Here is a 20,140-nt window from a genome sequence, read left to right as displayed (position 1 = left end):
TTTTCTAAAATCCAGGAGACGGGTTTGGCTACACTTGGCTTTTGCTCCCGTTAGAACCAAGAACTCAAGTATAACATGGTCCCTTTCGCCCAGAGTTCCCATAAGAGCTAACTTATACACTAAGTCATCTCTGCTGGTTGGGATCAAGTCAAGAAGAGCCGATATTCGAGTTTCTTCCTCCATTTTCTGCCGAAGGAAGTTATCAGCAACACAAGTCAGGCATTTCTTGGAAGCACCACTTTTGGCAGAATTTGTCTGCCAACAAATATCGGGGAAATTGAAGCCCCCCATTACGACTACATGTCGCTTCCTTGAAACATTGGCAATTTGCTTTTCAAAAGTGTCATCCTCCTCTTCTCCTTGATTGGGTGGCCGGTAGTAGACTCTGACCACCCTGCTCCTTTTCTTCTTTGCTCCATTTATTTTAACCCAGATGCTCTTGATGGGCCTACCAAGCTCATCCTCCTGTCCCTCTGTGCAGAGAGGGGATTTCTAACATATAGTGCAACTCCACCTCCCTTTCTGATCCTTCGGTTCATTTTGAACAAATTATATCCTTCAATTGCTGTATTCCAGTCAGGGGAGTCATCCCACCAAGTTTCAGTTACACCTATCAAAGTCGAATTCCCCTCCCATGTTAAGAGTTCAGATTGGTTCTGTTTATTTCCTGTACCCTGGGCATTAATATATAGACCACGAAGATCAGGTGCTTTATGGTCTGGCTTTCTTCCTGCATGTTTCTGAAGACTGTTATTGGGTGCTATTAGAGCTGTTCTCTCCGTTGTGGTGGAGTAGCTTTCGTTCATTTTTACCCCCAATTTTATGTCTCCCTTCCCCGTAGGATTCAGTTTAAAGCCCTCCTGATGAACCTCTTCATGCTGGAGCCAAAGACATACTTTCCAGCCCTGGTGACGTGCAACCCATCCTTTGCCATCAGTCCATCTTACAGGAAGTCTAGCCCATCATCCCAGAATACAAATGTCTCGCATCGGCACCAGTCATTCGTCCCCAGTCATTCCCAGTCATTCACGATTCCATGAGGCCCCGAGCAGCACAGATTGCCCTTTCCCAGAAGCCCCAGAACTGGAGGGGTGCAGTTTGTACATCACTAACTACAGACAGAGGTCTCCGGACACATATTTGGATATTTGGTTAGCATATAATGATACATATGCTTGAGTGTTAGTGGAGTTCGGCATTGGGGCCGAGAGAACAGCAGCATAGAAGGGGCAACAGCAAGAAAGTGCATCCAGCAGCTATTTCTGATGCAACGACATACTCTTATAAAAAAAGAAAAGAAAAAAAAAGTGTTGTGGACAGGGGACATTGGTTTTCCTGACTGGGGGGAGATGTTCAAGGTTCTTCTGAATTGCGGCGGGGATCAGCATCTTTGAAGACATCTATTTTTCAGACTGGTGCTGTCTGTGGTAGGGAAACAAAGCAAATGTTCATATGTAGCCACACTATTGTACTTTGGGCTCTTGAATCCAGGTATGAAAAAGAATATTCCATGATGCTAGGAGGAGGCCTGTTTCCTAATGGGACAGATGAACAGCAGCCAGGAAAGTCCACATGCTGAATTGAATGCACTAAGAAACAAGGCAGTTAAACCCCCATGGAAGCTCAACTGAACAGGCGACTTAGGGAACATCGGAGAAGGTGGGAGCAGAAAATTCAGAACTAACATTCCAATGTAGTCAGGAATGAAATACACTCACAGAGTTTTTGCAAGTAAAACATGGTCCTAGGTTTATTAGTTTGATTTCAAGAGGGCAGCCCAGTCAGTCAAACTGATCCAGGGCCAAAGAGCATGCACTCAAAATGGTTACTGAGAGGAATGAAATGCTTTATAGATACACAGTAGGTGCAGGAGCAATCACAGGCAAGCTCACTGAGTGTGAGGATGAAGTGTCTCCACCCCGTGACCAAGTGTCAAGGGAAAGGGAAGCCCACTCCTGAGTTCAGCGGCACCCATCCAGGCTCAGCAAGAGGGCAAGGTGGCGTGGCCAGTCGACCCTCCCTGCATCCCTTGTGCTTGTAGCGGTGTGGGGGCTGGGCAGAAGTCCTGGGGGTCTGCTAGTGGGAAGGGCTCATGACCCAGAGGGAGGAAACTCATTTCCTGAAGGCAAGGTTGCAGAAAAGGAGAACCTGTGAAAGGCAGGGAGGTGTGCAGATGAGACCTTCAGGGCTATGATAGCAGCATGCCAATATCACCATTACAGTTCTTCTGCATTTGTGAAGAATGAGTTTTTCAGGGAAGGAGAGTGTCACTCTGAGACAGGGATCCAATCTTCAGAGGACAGACAGACATCCTATGCCCTGGGGGATATGTGTCTACAGGAAGGGTGGTGGTGGTCAAGGCAGTGGAAGATTTAGACAGTAGAGAAGCAAGATGGGGAAATGTTATGAGGAGATCCTGGAATCCAAATGGAAATTGCAAGCTACCTCAGTGTCTGTTTCAGGAAAACTACTTGAAAGGACTGTGAAAGGAAGAGAGAATTTCTTATAGAAAGACAATTCCTGATGAAGAAGAATCAATATGGCTTTTGAAAAGGTGATGCGTCTCTCGCAAACATTACAGAGAGCTTTGGCAATAATCTCCAAGCATCTTGGAGAGAACTAACCCTCTTGATGACCCCTTTAGCATCCTTTCCACTGGTTTCCCACAGCGTTTTTGCAGAGCCATGTTAGGCTACTGTGGCTGCTGCAGGGAGTCTTTGCGTCTGGCAGGGCCCTGTCCACTTATATCATGCTGACGGTGGTTTGTATATCCCGGTTATCCTGGTGACGTCAGTGGGAGGTAACCTCCAGAATCAGAGTTCTTGGGAGTGCAAGCCTTGTGTCTTCATTGAAGCCAAAGCCCTCAGGAAGCAAATGCTTGGACGTATGGAATGCCTCTTGCCCTGGTTTCTATTTCAGGACTCAGATCATAGAATAGTAGTATAGTAGGGTTGGAAGGGGCCTACAAGGCCATCGAGTCCAACCCCCATTTGCATTAGGAAATGCAAATGCATCTGCCTTTGCATTTCCCAAGAGCTCCATGATATTACATTGCATTCTATCTCAGTAGAAGAGAAGATAGTGCTCTTAACTCTTGACCAATATGTGTTGTTCTGGGACCACTTCTCTCAGTTTAATGTTCAGTGGAGAAAACACGTGACTCCGCAAAGCCCTGTCATATAAATGAAAGCCCTCAACAAAAACTTTCACTGCTTCGAGAGGAGAACACCTCTGAACGTAAGGTAAGCAGCAGATGATCATTTTTGGATGTCAATAACAAATTTGAAGATATCAGTGTGAACATCTCTGAATGTATGATCAGTAGCAAATCATCTTTTTCTGATGAGAATATGAAAATGGTTTGTGTTTTCATTGGTCTGGACTTGCTAGGTAAAGCTATTTTGAGTCATGACTGGTGAGTGTGGGCCCTATTCTATTGGGTTGCATTGTCCCCAGGAATTATTCACAGAATATGTATTCTAAAGTATATTGCAGGACTCAGCTTCCGTTTCCCTTCTCTTGGCCTTTTCACTGATCAGTTCTTGACTGCCTGCTTCATCCATCACTCCTGCCTTTGCCTTATGGATTCTTCTTCCCCTCTTCCGTTATCTCAGACCTGTCTGCCCTTCTCTCTTTCGGTCCCATCTGCATAACGCTCTTCCTCATGTCCCTGACTTGAGTCACTTCTTTGGGTTGCCATTTCTCTGGAGCATTTAACCCTGCTTCCCAAAGTCCAGAACTGCCATGCCATTGTATGCCCAAACAGAGGCTATGCACATTATTGCCTGTTCGTGGGGGTCAAAACTCATTCTTTCCCAGTCAATCCATAGCCATCTCTGCCTCTTGCCGTGTCCCAAACCACTCTGGACTGTCAAGAAAGCCTCCTGACAATCAAGGGTGAATTGAGAAAGCCAGATTTCTTCCCTGCCTCCTACATGCGCATTAAAGCAGAGCTCGTTTTTGATGCTCTCTTTAACGTGCATATTCAGCTTGAGCCTGATGAGGATAGTCAGAGACTCAGACCGACACCATCTCCGATCGCAGCTGGAGTTGATCCAGCCATGCTAGTCAGTGCAGAGACATGGGATTCGTCCTAGTTCCCCCAGGCATGTGCTGGCCCTCAGTCTTGTGCTCCTCTGTGAAGCTGAAAAACGAGGGTGCCTTTCTCATGTGCAAGAGAATGGAGTAGTGTTCTACATGCCGTCAGGGAAAAAGCCTCCTTCTGCTACATTGAGCCGCTCAGCAAGGAAGTTCTGCAATTGGAGAACTGGATGAAGAACAATCTCTTTCCCTCCCACTGCATGAAGCTGTTTCCACTCCCAGCTGCACGTGCATCAGATTGCTACCTTACTTAGGGGATCCCCCGATGGAGTCTGTGCATGGCAAATCAGAGAAGCTAAAATGTCTCCCGCTTTCTGGCCAAGTGCCTGCAAAGGAAGTGTCCACCAAAGAAAACCCTCCTTGAGAGGGTACCTCTTATTCAGGGCAGGAGGGCTGTGAACGGATGCTGAAGCCTCCTCTTTTGGGATCATCCAAAGCATTTTCTTTTGAGATTCGCTGATGGAGCCTGTGAATGGCAAATATGTTCCACTTTGTGGTCAAAGTGCCTGCTCAGCGAGTTGCTGCCAAAGAACACCCTCCTGAAGAGGTACTTCAGGGCAGGTGGGCTGTGAAGGAAAGCAAAGCCCATATTCCATCTCTTGCCCAGGGACTAGCCAATGCCTCATCAGATTGGCAGTGCTGGTCTGCAGTCTCCTTCCTTCTCCACCTGAATTCCATCGGTGCTGGCAGTGGCTCAGCAGGGCAGGGCTTGTCTGACTAGAGCTCATGGGGATGCCTGCCAGCGCTCTGTCTCCTTTACTCCAAATGGGATTTCTCTAAGTAGCAGTAGGCAGGTGGAGGCCACTAGGACCTCTGGCTTGGATTTCCAGATTTGCTCCTGGTAACCTTTAGCTTTTCCATTCAATCCAAACACTTGAGGTGGGGAGGGGGTTCTCCAGCTGGCTCAGCTGCTTTCAACCGCCTTTCCAACCTGTGGTTCTTCTCTACCATCCTTTCCCTTGTTTCTATCCTCCCTCTCTCTTTGGTTTTCACTCCTTTTCCTTTTATGTAGGGATCCTCTTCCCTACATAAGCATTGTTCCCACTTCAGGTTGGTGTGATTCCTCTTGGACAACCTGAGTGCTCATTCCAGTGTTCCTGGGCTGGGAGAGTGGCTACTGGCCGCTTTTCGGGAATTGCCGGCCAGCACTGGCCTGTCCAACCCCTGCAGGGCAGGTGGAGCTCGTTCCAGGGCTCCTTCACCAATGCCCTCAGCAGCTCTGTTTGGCTTTTGCTTTCGGGAAGTGGCTGTGGACTTGCACGTGTGCCTGTGGTTCCTGACATGTGGGGTGTGAGCCTCTTACTCCTGCTGATCCTCCAATGCCTGTCCTCCGGGCCAGCTGGACTCATGGTCTTGTGTGCCACCAAACAGCTACAACAGCAGCGGCTTCTCCAGCGGAAAGATCAAGAAGCCATGTGTGGCAATGTGGCTGGCAACGGGAAGTGGGTGTTGGCTGGGGACCATCTGCCCTGTTAATGATCAGCTAAGGTGCTTGACCGCCGATGGTGGCTTCAGCCCAATCATCCCTGTATTCCAGCAGGGGTTACTTCACAAGATAAGACAGTGCAAGCTCCACTGAAGGACTGGTGAGGGATGCTGCACGTTCTCAAATGAGGCTGCCGAGGTGGGAATGAGATTTGTAAAATGGTCGAAGCCAGTGCAGACATCTCTTGAAAGTCACTGGTGGGATTTATGTGTACATTGCAGTAACACTGGATTTGAAATCCTGTGTTTGATGCTTGCTCCCATTGTTGTCTTGGCTATTGTTATGTCCTTGCCTTGTGTTTTTGCTTTGAACTGAGCATGCAAGTTTCATACGGTATCTGTTTTAATGGCTCCATGGACAGCAGGGCATGGAGGCTGAGCAAGTGATATGATTTGTTTTTATCGTTTAATCGACATTTGCATATTGGAGCTGTGAAAATGCACGGGGTGGAGTGTCTTGGATTAGTGTCGGTAGAATGGCACAGTTTAAGACAATCACATAGGGTTTAAATAATTCCCAAAGGCAAGTGAGGGCCCTCTGTTGAGCATATCCTCAGAAAGCAATTCACACCATCGAGCCCACAGGGAGAAATACCCGCAGACGACAGTAGAGATCCACGAAGAAATCAATTGTGTCTGCCATAATAATATGAAGTGCAGTACAAACCACCACCTCCAATGATATGGTTCCAATCTGAAATTGAGAATGTCATCCTGTCTTTACAGATCACTGCCAGAGGAACACAATGTCCATGATCTACCTGTGTTTGCTTCTTGCCAGTTTCTGCACTTGTGCCCACTGTCGCCTTGGTCTCCAGGAGGGCAGTGGACCCCAGCCTCCCACAGAAGGCCACAGCAGTTCGCCCTCTCTGAAGATCGCCCCTGCCAATGCCAGCTTTGCCTTTAGATTGTACCGTGAGGTTGCTTCAGAGGCTGCTGGGGAGAATCTCTTTTTCTCTCCTCTGAGCATTTCCCATGCCCTTGCCATACTCTTGCTGGGGGCTAGGTCTACCACACAGAGTCAGATTTTGTCAGTACTTGGCTTGAACCAGACAGAGAATAGTGCACAGGAAACACATGACAGTTTCCATGATCTTCTCCTCAAGGTAAACCATCCTCAGGCCAAAATCGAGCTGAGCCTAGGCAATGCCCTGTTCACAGATGACAAGCTGCAACTACTCAAGAAGTTTGTGGATGACGTCACACATTATTATCAGGCCGAGATTTTTCCTACTGACTTCAACAATTCTGCTGCAGCAGAGGAGCAGATCAATAGCTACATACACAAGAAAACCCATGGCAACGAAGTCGATGTTATTCAGGGTCTCGATCAAGAGGGTGCCATGGTTCTTGTAAACACTATGTTCTTGAACGGTAAGTCAGAAGAACTTTGCACTTCTAAATACAGTCTTGTGTTCCTTTTCGTATTGCTCTTTGCCAGCATTTAGATGGCCAGGGTTTAACCCGTAGTCCCTGACACATTCCTCTCTGGAGTTGTCCTCTGAGCATTGTAAGCTTGTGGAGGGTGTGAAACTTCATCGGACCTGAATTTTCTTACAAAATGTTTTAGTTTTATTTGGAGACTAGCTGATAGATCCGGCGTTGCCTGGGATGTAAAACTGTCATCGGCACTATTTGTTAGAAATACATTAAGGTAATTGAAAAACCAGATGTGATAGGCTACGTATGTCTTTACGTAGCCTATCACATCTATGTAAAAAAAAAGAAAATTAAAAAAGACCAGACTGCAAATGGTGGTGGTGGCGGCCAGTCGGAAGACCAGCCGCTGCCACCGAAGCTGCCGCTGGAGCCGCCACCATCCAGAACATCCGCCCCAGGTAAGTCTCATCCCAGGGAGGATCCACAGGGGGGCAGGGGGGTGGCAGGCCATTCCGCCATGGATTTCGGGGGGCTGAATGCCAGTGCATTCAGCCTCACTGAGATCCATGGTGGAATTCACCGCCATCCCTAGTTTTGTTCTTGCTTTGTCTCCATAGCCATTCGTCATAGTTTGCTGTCTTGTTTGGCCTTGATCTCTTTTAACTAGAGCTGCAATGTGAATTGTTTAAGCAATTACATTTCTGAGGATGGTTTTTAAAACAGGGCCTGACTAATCAGGCACTGCTCCCGGGGGACCACAAATGCACACCGGAAAAAGGCAGTGGGATTTGCCAAGTATGTGCTTAGGACCAGCCCTGTCATTAGGTAGCAGCGAGGTGTTGGTGCACAGAACTGTGGGTGCTCCTCAGACTGCCTTGTACCTCCTCAGCCAACTTGTTATCCTCTGGTGTGGTGGAAGAAGCTCTCCCATTGTCACTGTTCAAGTCAGATTCAGCTATTGCTCTATGTAGGATGGAGGGGTGCCATTTTATCCTTTGTCTCAGGAAGCAAAACGCTTTGGGCCAGCCCTGTAGGTGCTGAGTCTCACACAGTGGTATAATAGAGCTGGTGCAAAGGAGTGGCCCTTGCAAGGGAGCCAGATATCTCCTCCCCCATGCTTTTCAGACTTTTACCAGTGAGGACACGTTTAGAGAACTCTCGTGGAGTTTTGAAGTCTGTACAGGACATTTTTTTGGCACCTTGTGGGGAAGAGTGAGGCTAGCAGGACTACTACCTCCCCTGAAGATAATATCTGCAGCAGTGGCACCACCACCAGCAGGAGGGGCGATGATGATGCCACAGCAGCTGCATCCCCAACACGGCATACAGACACAGGGGCATCTTGACAAAAGTTCTACTTGTACTCCTCAATGGCAGTGGAGCTCGGTGTAAGTGGGAGCAGGCAGGGGGAATGTGCCAAAGCAGCCAGGAAAGGATCAGCTTATGATGTGTCTATCCAGGGACTGGAAGCTTATGCCACAGAGAGTGTCTCGGGAATGCAGAGCAGCCCAGAGAATGATCCTCTCCTATACTGGGAGGCAAAACGTGGCGTTTGGCCAAATCTGACCAAAGTCACCAATTGGCATCTATCTTGCCCTCCCTCGAGTGTGGCCTCTGAAAGGCTTTTCTCCACCACTGGCAACATTGTCACCAACCGCCGAAGCAGACTCACACCGGAACATGTCTCCACCCTTGCCTTCACACGTTCCAACAGGGAATGGATTCCCGAGCACCACCTCCCTCCACCACCACCAGCTGTCAGCAGAGTACAGCAGTCATCAAGTGACGAGGAGGACCCCTGGGATGATGATACTGCTGCTAATGTGCGCCAAAGTTCTGAGGGACAATGAGGCAGAATGATATAATTGTGAGTGTGGTCACACTGAGGTGTCCCTCAGAACTTTGTCCAAACAAGCAGTCCCTGCCTGGCCAGGGCAGAGCCCAAAGCACTGGCGATACGTGGCGGAGCTTTATAATCACTCACATGCAGAGTCCAGTTGCGCTGCCTGACTGTGCATGGTGGACTATGCAACAGCATACATCCCTACTACTACACACACACACACAGTTTTCTATGCATCCCAGTGTGCTTTGCTATCGACTGTATATGTGTCTCTTTACCCTTCTGAATGTTAGTATGATTCTGATTCCCCAAATGTATGTATAGATCGAATTCTCTTGATGTGTGCTTTTAATTCATTTTAAATTCTTCTTTCATAAATCAAGGAATTGCTTTCAAAGACCTTGTTGTGGTCTCTCTCTGGACTCCCTCAGCTTTTGGGTTTTCCTAAGCACCGAGAGTTCTATGTGAAAAGATCCCTCTGGTATGCATTTAGTTTACATGTATGTGATATGCACCTCCACGTAAAATAAAGCATACTTCCTAACATCAGGGATGCTGACTGACTATCTCCCTATGAGGGAAGCTTAGAGCAGCTGGGCTTGTTTGGCTGGCAAAGCATTCTTGTTGCGGTTAAAAGTAAGTAAACACAGAGATCATTGTGTACAATGATCTAGATTTAAAAAATTATATCTGTGGACATGAACCCAGGAATTGTTAACTTTTTTTTAGAAAGAACTTTATACACAAACAGAACAGATCAAAACAAAACAAAACAATTACAGAAACAATTGTAACGTTGGGCTGGGGCTGGGCACTGGCTGGCTGCAGGCCTCAGTTCGGAGGACGATGCAGTTCCCGCTCTATGGTCTCCACCCTCCTTTGAAGGTCACCACCTGTGTGTAGAAAGAGAAGAAGAAGAAAGCACAATGGTAATATGCATCTTGCAGTCAGAGTTGTTAGCTCAGGTGCCATTCTGTAGTACTACTTACAGGTCCTGCTGAGCCTCTGGACATCTGTCAAGAGACGCCTCAGGAGCACAAGAGGAGGGGCTTCATCTGTGGAAGAAGGGTGGCCTTCCTCCACAGATGCTGCTCCTCTTGCTGCTGGCTCTTCGATCTCCTCCTCTTCCTCCTCCTCTTCCTCCTCCTCTTCTTCCTCTTCCCCTTCCTCCTCCTCTTCTCTCCTCTCCCTCTCTGCGGCCCTTACTGCCTCAGCCGCCAGCAAGGCATGATGCGCAGCTGTGGGATGTCACAGTAACAGAATGAATGCATTTATATATGTGGTGAGTGAACAATACCACAGTCAGTGATTGATCTGTCTATTACCATCCCCACTACCATAAGAACCACCGATTCTGTCCTCCCACCACAAGGTCTAATGATGAGGTGGTAATTAGGGAGGCAGATTATACAGTACTGACAGTTTTGGCATGATGGGGACTGTTGGACTTCTGTAAACATGCACAGGATTGCACTTGTAGTCACCCCATTTCTACATTGGCAATGCCATGGTCTTTATTTATTCTACTGATGCATTGCATAAATGCCACCTTTTTTCCTAGCGCAAGGGACCCAGGGTGGCTCACATTATCCTCTTCCTCTCCATTTAATGCTCACAACAACAACACTGAGGTAGGCTGGGGCTTTCTGACTGGGCCAAAGTCACCCAGCGCGCTTCCATGGCTGAGTGGACTATACCCAGATCTCCAAGCTCTCCGATGAACACTTGCTCATGAGTTGACTTGAGTGCCAATGTCTTGGTAGAAAGGTGGGGTGGGCGGGGTGCAAAAATTCAGCAATCACTACATGAAGAAGGATGACGTGCACACACTGAGAGGCTGGTCCTGTTGCTGCTGGGCTGGTGCCAGTCACCCTGTGTGCACTGTGCAGAGACAGGCAGCAGCATTTCCCTGGAAATGGACAGCATGTCAGTGTGCAGTATGAGTTGTAGCCAGGCCCACATAATCCTATGCATGTGGTTGTACAGGAAAAAGCAATGCAGTTCCCAGCATCCCTTCTTCAACCAGCCAAAGTGGCTGGAAGATGTCGGGACCTTTGTCTGTCCAAGTTCAGCAAGCATAGGATTGCAGGCTAAATGTCAGGATTGGTTTGTTTCCACATGAGACCACAAAGAGATAGCTTCATTTTCAGTACACATCCTTGTTTTCATATTTAGTTAAACTTGATGATGGGATGGGATAAATATAACTTACCAGGCATATGCCTCTGTGAAAATGGGGGCTGGTCTGCCTTGACCCACACTCTGTGGATGCGCCAGTAGTAGGCAGGGGGGTTGGACAGCAGTGCCCTCCTCTCAGCAGCAGCCATCCCCTCTCTGATGAAGGACTGCTTTAGCACCTTCCATTTGGACTGCAATTGTCCCGTCATGCGATGGTGGCCCGCTCGCTCCATCCTCCTCTTTATCCAAGCCCAATAAATTTCATTGTGGCAGGAGCAGCTGCCAAACAGCACTGCCACCCCCTCACTGCTCCTAATGTTAATGAGGAGGGCCTTGGTCTCCTCATGGTCCCACCTCTTGCCAAGCACTGGTGCAGCCATTTTAGAGCAGCCACGCTGTTACACACACAAACACACACACACACCAGACAGCCACGCACTACCACCACTTAATTACATACACACAGAGACCAAACCAGACAAAAACACCACAATGCACAACTACACACACACACACACACACACAGAGACCTGACAACACCACCACAATGCACTAACAACACAGACACAAGGAAATCCACTAAGCACCACCACTAACACACCACCACCACCACACAACAGAACACCACCCACAAATCAACACGCAGACACAATTGCAGATGCAGACAACATTCAGGAAGTTAGCAGGAAGTTGACGACAGATTTTGCGGAAGCGGAGCTGCAACCCTGTTCTCTTTTATTTTATTTGGGAGGTGGTTAGTTTAACAAGACCAGTAAATGCGAGAAACATCAAGCACAAATACACAGAAATTAATAAAATCACAGTCCCTGTCCGAGAAAACAAGGCAGCGGGGGAGCACACAGAGGGCGGGAAACATTTTGGGCCAGCAAAGAAAAAAAAAAGTAAATAATTACGAAGATAGCGGGAAAGTTCCGGCCAAGGCAATCACAACAATGGCGAGTGCGGCGGAAGTTACATAGGGTCAATTCTGGCCTACGGAAACTACATAAATATTTGCGAAGAATACTCTTTCGCCGAATGGCGGAACAGGATGGGCAGCTGTTGGGCATGGAGGATTTTTCGACAACTGCTGTGGATTTATTTACATAACTTCCGAGGCGGAAAAAAAAACAGAGGATTTCGGGGCTTGTGGACAGCGGAACGGGACAGAGAACGCAAACTGCGGAAGTCAAGTGGGACGGTATGAGCACAATTCGTACATCCCTAACGTCGGAGACTCCACACTTGGTGGTCCAGGTAGAACAGCAGGGAAATAACCAGAATGTGACAAAACTAAAATAATGGGCAAATTCAACATAGATGAATGAATATGGCTAAGAATTCGTAGCTGATACTCTAAAACTAATGAAAAAAAATTCCTGATCCTATGCTCCAAGTGTTATAAAATTGCATGTTAATGGAACAAAAAACAAAAATATAAGTGCAAAATTAGATTTTAAAGTATCCCTTTTCTCTGATACAACTAATTTATTTGGCCTTATTAAACCTAATGCGGACGTTACATAATGCCATTAAGACAGTGGTGATTCTTATTCGAGATCTTTCTATCCTTGTTGTATCTGCTGGCAAGCTGTCTAGTTTGTTCCAACTTTTATCAAGCCAACAAGGTATGCTCCCGTCATTGTCTTGCATTGATTTATTATGTATTTATTTATTTCATTTATATACCACCCAATAGCCAAAGCTCTCTGGGCGGTTCTCACACACACACACAATTTAAACAAATACTGAGGGAGAACTCATGTGAACTGCAATACCGAAACCACAAGGGAAAAGCTGTCTTTGCTGGTCTACCATCCACGACTGTAGAGGGCATGAGCTGAAACATTGGAAGACTTAGGTCCTTCCTCAGACTGAACAATTAGATTTTAGATTAATCATCCCCTGTCCTGGAATATATGTTAGTAGATTGTTCCAGGGCAAAATCTTGACAATCTTAGGAGGAGATGCACAATTGTCCTCCAGAAACAAATCACTAGTGAATACTTTGAACTAATGCTATGCCCAAATAGCAATAGCTGGGCTCCTGCACTGTCTCATTTTGGCCTATATTCCATTTAATGGTTGTTGTATTTCTTTTGGGAGCGGGGGCAGGATGTTTGTGTTGTTGAGCCACCTCTAAAGACTATCAATATTTTTCTGGTAGTTTCCCCCCCTCCCCCCGGTAATGAGATGTCTTCAGAGAGGAACAGGCTACAGATACTCAGTTACAGACCTGCTACAGGAACAGGGATATCAGACAGCAGTGAGCTCAGAAGAAGTTGGAGTTTTGCCCCGTACCTCAGTGTACTGTAAGCATGACCATCCTCTGCTGTGCCAGATAGGAGTCTGGCATCTGATGGGCCAATTCAATGACTGGGGACCAGACTCCAGTTTCCTGATGTCACCACAGCACCTGGAAGGCCCTGTTGCTTGTTTGGAAGGTTCTCATATTTCATCTTTCTATTCAGATCATCCTAATTCTATGTCTCAGAATCACCTCATTTGTGCAGAGCTAAAATAGTGCGAAAACTGGAAGGGTAAACATGTTAAAGGGGAATTAGGGGAGATGAAGGGCTGGAGCTCCTCACTGAATGTGTCGTAACTTCCCCACTGGGACACTTGCTGGCCTGCACCATGTTCCTAGTGCTTGCTGGACAGGCAGGGAGATTCAGAAAAGCCATCGGATGCCTTAGAGCTGGAATGGGAATCTGTAACAGCAGAAGGGCAATTCAGGGGGCATCAGATTTCTGTGTGGAATATCAGTAGGTTAGAAACGACACATCTGGCCTGGAGTCGACAGGGGATGCAGCTTGTCGTTCAATAGAGAATGTTGATTTGCTTGTCCAAATCACCTTTCTAAAAGCAATCCAAAACCAGATATTAATTGTGTACGAATTTTTTTTAAAGGTCTCTGGGTTGTATCCTGTGTCCAATGGTGCTCCTTCTCCAGCAGAATAGACACCATGGGCAGAGCAAAACTGTCCTTCCCTCTGCAGCCCCCCACCTGAAACCGACGTCAGAAGTTTGGGGGGACTCCAGAGGAGATTTCTGGGATAAACAGGGGCTGCAGAGGAAAGGATGGGAAGCTCCCATTGCCTGAGTGGAAGTCCGTTCATGTAATGTTGGATTTAGACTAACCTAGCTAATTTTGGCTTTCACAATATTATACTGTACATGGGTAAAAATGAGATATTTTGTGGGTATTTTCAATACTTTAGATTATAATGTCATCGAGTAATTGTAGCTCATTGAATTCAATGTTGGTATTCATGTTTTTCTCTCTCTTTCTGTATCTCTTTTGTTGTTGTTGCAAGTTACATCTAAATTCGAGGGGAAAAGGGAGGTTGCTGTTGATATTATCATTATTATTATTCTCATCATTATTCTCATTCTCATTATTCTCATTGTTATTATGTTCCTTACTCTACCACATTTACATGTGTGAAAATCAAATTAAAATCTGGAAATGTCTGTTAGTGTGAAAAGCCTTTTCATCGCTGGCATGATCACGACATTTGGCACACTACAATAAGATGTGTTCCCTTGGACTTTTCGCAGCTTCCTGGCGAGAGCCATTCAATCCTCTGTTAACGGAGGAAGATGACTTCTTTGTGGATGAGCAAACAACAGTGAAAGTTCCTATGATGCACAGAGATGGCATGTTCAAGCACTACTACGACAGGGATCTGTCCTGCCAGGTGGTGCAGCTCCCTTACCAGGGTGACGCATCGGCGCTGTTCATTCTGCCCGACCCAGGGAAACTGGAGCAAATGGAAGATGCTCTGGGGAAGGAAGTGTTGCTACGTTGGCTGAATTCCTTGAGACTAGAGTAAGCCAGTCTGCTGTAGTGGATGGGAAGTTAGATCTGGACTGGGCATAACCTGATTCCAGTCCAGACTTATGCATGACTAAGCACCATTCCACATCTTTCAGCCTAGCTTAACTCGGAGTGCTTATGGTGTATGACTAAATCACAGGAACGGGGAATGGGCTGTTCCGCCCTGCTATCCAAGGAGGAAAGACCTTCGGAGGGGAGATTCTCAGTGGTGTGTTTGGGTGGGTGGGTAGGTAGGTGGGTGGGTGGGATGTGTAGGCACCAGTATGCCTGCAGAAAACTCTTTGGTCCCATGAGAACTACTGGCTATGTTCTTTTTTCCAGAAGGAGAAGCTAAAGGCTGGTGTCGCAGAGGAATTCTGGTGGTGTTTTGAGGCAGGCGAAGATCCATCACATCCAAATAGGGATGGCGGAGAATTCCGCCATGGATCTCAGTGAAGCTGAATGCCAGTGCATTCGGCCCCCTGAAATGTGTGGCGGAACTAAGCCCACCACCCCACGAAAGGCGTGCAAAATGGAGCACTTACCTGGTGCCGTTCGCACTGCGTTGCAAATGGCGGTCGTGTCTGCGGCCACCATTCGCTTCCCTGTTTAGGCCGTAAGAGGCTATGTAAATACTTACGTAGCCTATCATGGCTAATGCAGGGATGCCATTTGTGTCCCTGTAGAGGCTGTGATAGGCTACGTAATTATTTCCATAGCCTCTCACAGCAAAAAAAGGGAAAGCAAATGGCGGCAACTGTAGTTGCCATCATTTCCATTCCTGTTTTTTTTGCCGTGATAGGCTATGTAAATATTTACATAGCCTATCACAGCCAAAAACATGAACACAAGTGGGGGCTGCCTTAGCCGCCACCATTTGCGTCCTTTGGCTCCAGACGCCTGCAAATGCACCCGGCCGGCGGCTCGGCGGAGTTGCCTCGGAGCGGAGCGGGCCGGGTTAGGATTTCAGGGGGAGGTGCGGAGCGCCTACCCCCCATCGCAAATCACCCCTGCGAAAAGGTGACTTTCATACATCCCTACATCCAAAGCCGACTTCCCCTCTCAGGACAAACCCAGGTGGCGCTCCTTCCCCCTCCCTGCAGAGGTAGTTTCCCTCCCTATGGATGCAATCGGAGGGGGGGACCTTTTCAAAAACCTGCTGGGGCTGTAGAGGGACCTCCCCAGCACTGTCTTCCCTGGCAGAGTGAACCAGCAGGGCTGTGGAAGCATCAGTTCACCCTGCACTTCACTCCCTGCAACTGAGGACTGCTATCTGCTGTACCAATGTTTGCGTTTCAACCGGGGTTTGGGAAGAATACGTGCATCTTTTTTCCAAGCAGAGTCAGAGTTCCCTTTACCTGCCAAATGGCTGTTGGGTGAGCGGGGGGAGTGTGATTCTGCAGAGAGAGAGGCACACGATTCTCGTGCAGGTGTGTCTGTCGAAAAACAGTGATTTTCAATGCTGGCTACAGGTGTTTGAGGGCCCCTCAAATTTCCCACCTGCTCAGACTCCTGAGCCAGCCCTAGGAATCTCTGGGCTGGGCTCCAGGGTGGCAACTTCTGCACCCCAGCCATCCAAGTTGTCTACCCTATCTGTACAGTGTGTCTTGTATGTATTATGCATGTTCTCAGACTCACCATCCTTTGGGTCATCTTTCAACAGGAGAATGGAGCTCTCACTTCCAAGGTTTTCGATGTCCGGTAGCTATGTTCTCGATGGGATATTAAGAAGATTGGGGATTGCAGATGTATTCACAGACCTTGCAGACCTATCTGGAATTACTGGGGCACGCAACCTGAAGGTTTCTAAGGTATGCCTCTTCACACTGGTCATACTAGAAGCACTGAACCAAATAATCTGCACTGTCTGTCAGGTGAATGTTAGGCTCCAGTTACACTGCTGTCTCAAGCTAAAAAAGAATGAGATGGGAACGAGAGTACTTGCATCTGACTCTGACATCCACTTCACACATGAAGTTATTCCCCATGAAATAAACAAAATGTGCACATCACCTTCCAAGTGGACAGAACTGCATCAGTTCCAAATGGGCACAGTGCACATTTATGCATCCTGACATGTCTGGAAAGTTGCACATGTTTTCTTCCTACTAGAAGTTGCCTACAAAAATGTCATGTTTGATGTCGCCATTCGGGAAGGTCACATGCACTTAAGCAGAGCCATGGAGATGAGCTGTGTCATGCACCATCCAAAGGGACAGAAGACACAATCTGCACCTTACTACACTATGTTGTGATTTTGCACACTTATCAAAATGCCCCCCTTTACTTCGATCCGCTATTGAGAATGGTGCATGATCACAGGTCACTTACGCAGCAGTCCTTCGAGGAGATCCCTCCGGAGGACTTGCCATCCAGCCATAGTCCTCCCAGGTCTCTCCACAATTCGCAAAGGAACTCCTGCTTCTCCCAGGGGCCCTGCCAGAGAAACCTACGGAAAACCCACGGCTCTGCTCACAAGCCTGTGCCGACTCTGTGACAGGAAAGGCTCAGCGCCTCACTCCGGTCCTGCGATCTTTCGATTGCAATGGCCACCTGCTCCGGCAGGCAACAGACATTGTTCAAGGTTGTGCACATGGAGACATGTGTTTCTGAGTCAGAGCAGCAGTATTGCCACCTTCCACTGATTAATGCAGGCCAGCTATCAGTTAGAATGATTTGCTACAAGTTTGCCTCACTCTGTGATGTAAGCTGTGTGGGACAGCTTAGGACTAGAAGCCAAATTAATACCATGCATGGAATTTTCGAGTCTCTCCTCTGATTGCTCAAAAAAATCGTCCCCTCACCATGGATTGGCTTTTCAAGCAAATGGCAAAAAGATCAAATCCTTTTTGAGCCAATGTAGCAGTGTGGGTCACATAGTGAGTAAATCTAGTGGAACAAGATGTGAGATCCTCTGATCGATAGGTCACTGGTTAAAGAAAAGGAAGCAGAGAGTAAATGGACCATTCTCGCAGTGGTGGGATTTCAAAACTCTGGTTTTCCAAGGACCTGATTTGGGACTAGTGCTGCTTTTTCGCTTGTTGGTGAATGTCCTGGGCTGAAGCATGAGCAGTCAAGTGGCAAGGTTGCTGACAACTCCAAACTATGTAGGGTGCTTAGAAGAAAGCGCGATGGTGACGTGCTCAGAAAAGATCTGTCAGATCTCTCTCAATGCATGGGCATTAAACGGTCAATGTGGTTCAACACAAGAAAGTCTAAAGTGGTTCCGTTGGGGCAACACATCCTAACTTCACATGTACACTCTGATGGGGTCTGGCTTGTCTATGACTGACCAAGAGGGGTATGTTGGCTCTCTGGAGGATAGCTCAATGAATAGGACCCAGTGGGCGGCTGCTGTGAAAAAGCTGAATTCCATTGTATGGATCATTTAGCAGGGACATCAAATTCCCATTTCCAAAATCACAATGCCTTTCTACGAACCTCTGTTGTGACAACACTTGGAATACTGTGTACAACTCTGATCATTGCTCCTTTAAAGGAGATGGTAGAGCTGGAGAAGTGAGAGAAATAGACAACCAAAATGATCAAAGTGCTGATACAATGAAGCAAAGAGGAAAGGTGATGATATTTGCCACTTTTTAGCTTTGGTGAATAAAGGGGGAGAAGACTGATATGCACTAAATTATGCAGGGCTTGGGGAAATGGTTCTGGATTCATTGTCCTTCGTCTCTCATAATACTAGTTCCCAGGATCATCCGATGAAGGTGAGGGGTGGGATATTCAGAACAGAAAAAAAGGGAGCATTTCTTCACACAGCACACAAGTAATCCATGGAATTTGCTACTTCTCAGAGGTATTGATGCCTGCCAACATGGACTGCAGAAAAAGTGGATTAGACAAATTCATGGAAGATGATACCATCCCTGGCTTTTAGCCATACTGACCATATAATAACTCCCGTAAGAGAGGCAATATGCCTCTCAGTGACACTTGCTGGGGATGATGAGCTATTGAGCTCACGCCGTGCTTAGCAAAAGGGGATTCTGTCAGATTCTCTTTCACCTGCATTTAATTTTTTGAGAACAGCTCACCCTAATATGAAGAACTTTGCACAGGTTTTTTTAAAAAATCTTATGGGAAACAAACTAAAATGAAATGGTCACCCATCTGCACCAGCCAAATTGAGTATGTAAAGCTATTGCCTGTCAGCCATATGGCTGTTAAAGATCAGGAGCCTGGGATCCACACCCAGACATTTCTATCCTGGCCTGAGAGTGCTGGGAATACCAGGTGCTCTCCAATCTGGGCACTGAGCAGACCCAATTCACTAAACACTCAGGTGCTTTCTGTGGCTTCATATCACGTCCTGGTTCAGAGAGTCATATTAAGAGATCATGGCAGTATGAGATAACAACATATCAAAGTCTGCTTAGACACTCTATGGATTCTTCAGCCTTGAAGGACCAGAACTAGTCCATTTAATGAAGCAGTGTCACTAGACTATCACGATTCTTTCTTACTTCCTTTTCAGGCTATTCACAAAGCTTATTTGAATGTCCATGAAAATGGCACCAAAGCTGCAGGTACCACCATTGCTGAATTGGTTCCCAGGTCTGTTCTCCCAACAATTAGATTTAATAGGCCTTTCCTCCAGTTAATCTTTGACACAAGTACCAGAAACATCTTCTTGATGGGAAACGTCAGAAACCCTGTTGGTCCATAATCACACAATTCATGTTCTTTTTGGTAAGCACACATTTAGTGCCACCTCAGTGCTGCCTAAATAAACAGCACATGTGAAATATGCTTTGTGTCAGTGAATTTATTGAGGCAATGTTATATATTTCTAAAATAATTACATACTGTTTGGATGGGAGGCTGCAGAACTATTTTTTTCCCTCCAGTACAAAATTCCTAATCAGTTTTATACACAATTATAATCATCTATCTACATGTTCAATTCAGCAAGAAAATATGAAAATATGTTTAGACCTCATCTGGAGTACTGTGTCCAGTTCTGGGCACCACACTTTAAGAAGAATGCAGACAAACTGGAGAGGGTTCAGAGGAGGGCAACAAAGATGAACAGGGGACTGGAAACAAAGCCCTATGAAGAGAGACTGAAATAACTGGACATGTTTAGCCTTGAGAAGAGAAGACTGAGGGGGGATATGATAGTGCTCTTCAAGTCCTTGAAAGGTTGTAACAGAGAGGAAGGCCAGGGTCTCTTCTCGATCATCTCAGAATGCAGGACATGGAATCATGGGCTGAAGTTACAGGAAGCCAGATTCCGGCTGAACATCAGGAAAACCTTCCTGACTCTTAGAGCAATATGACAATGGAACCCATTACCGAGGGAGGTGGTGGGCTCT

The 20,140-nt window shown here is 46.9% G+C and overlaps 1 protein-coding gene across 1 annotated transcript; it reads left to right on the top strand.

The window, feature by feature from the left end:
* The first annotated feature begins 5,675 nt into the window (after positions 1–5,675).
* LOC146342930 (alpha-1-antiproteinase-like) lies at positions 5,676–19,574 on the top strand. The gene is made up of 5 exons (XM_084806355.1): positions 5,676–5,725; positions 6,313–6,960; positions 14,549–14,819; positions 16,471–16,618; positions 19,300–19,574. The coding sequence occupies exons 2-5, from the start codon at positions 6,333–6,335 to the stop codon at positions 19,489–19,491; spliced, it is 1,239 nt and encodes a 412-aa protein (XP_084662481.1). The 5' UTR covers positions 5,676–5,725; positions 6,313–6,332; the 3' UTR covers positions 19,492–19,574.
* Positions 19,575–20,140: the final 566 nt, after the last annotated feature.

This window comes from Heloderma suspectum, chromosome 6 (assembly GCF_057233095.1).
Source record: "Heloderma suspectum isolate Gila_16-S chromosome 6, 16-S_ref, whole genome shotgun sequence".
In the NCBI taxonomy this organism is placed as follows: Eukaryota; Metazoa; Chordata; class Lepidosauria; order Squamata; family Helodermatidae; genus Heloderma; species Heloderma suspectum.
Note: the sequence above shows the minus strand (reverse complement) of the source record. Positions and strands in the feature narration are given on the sequence as shown.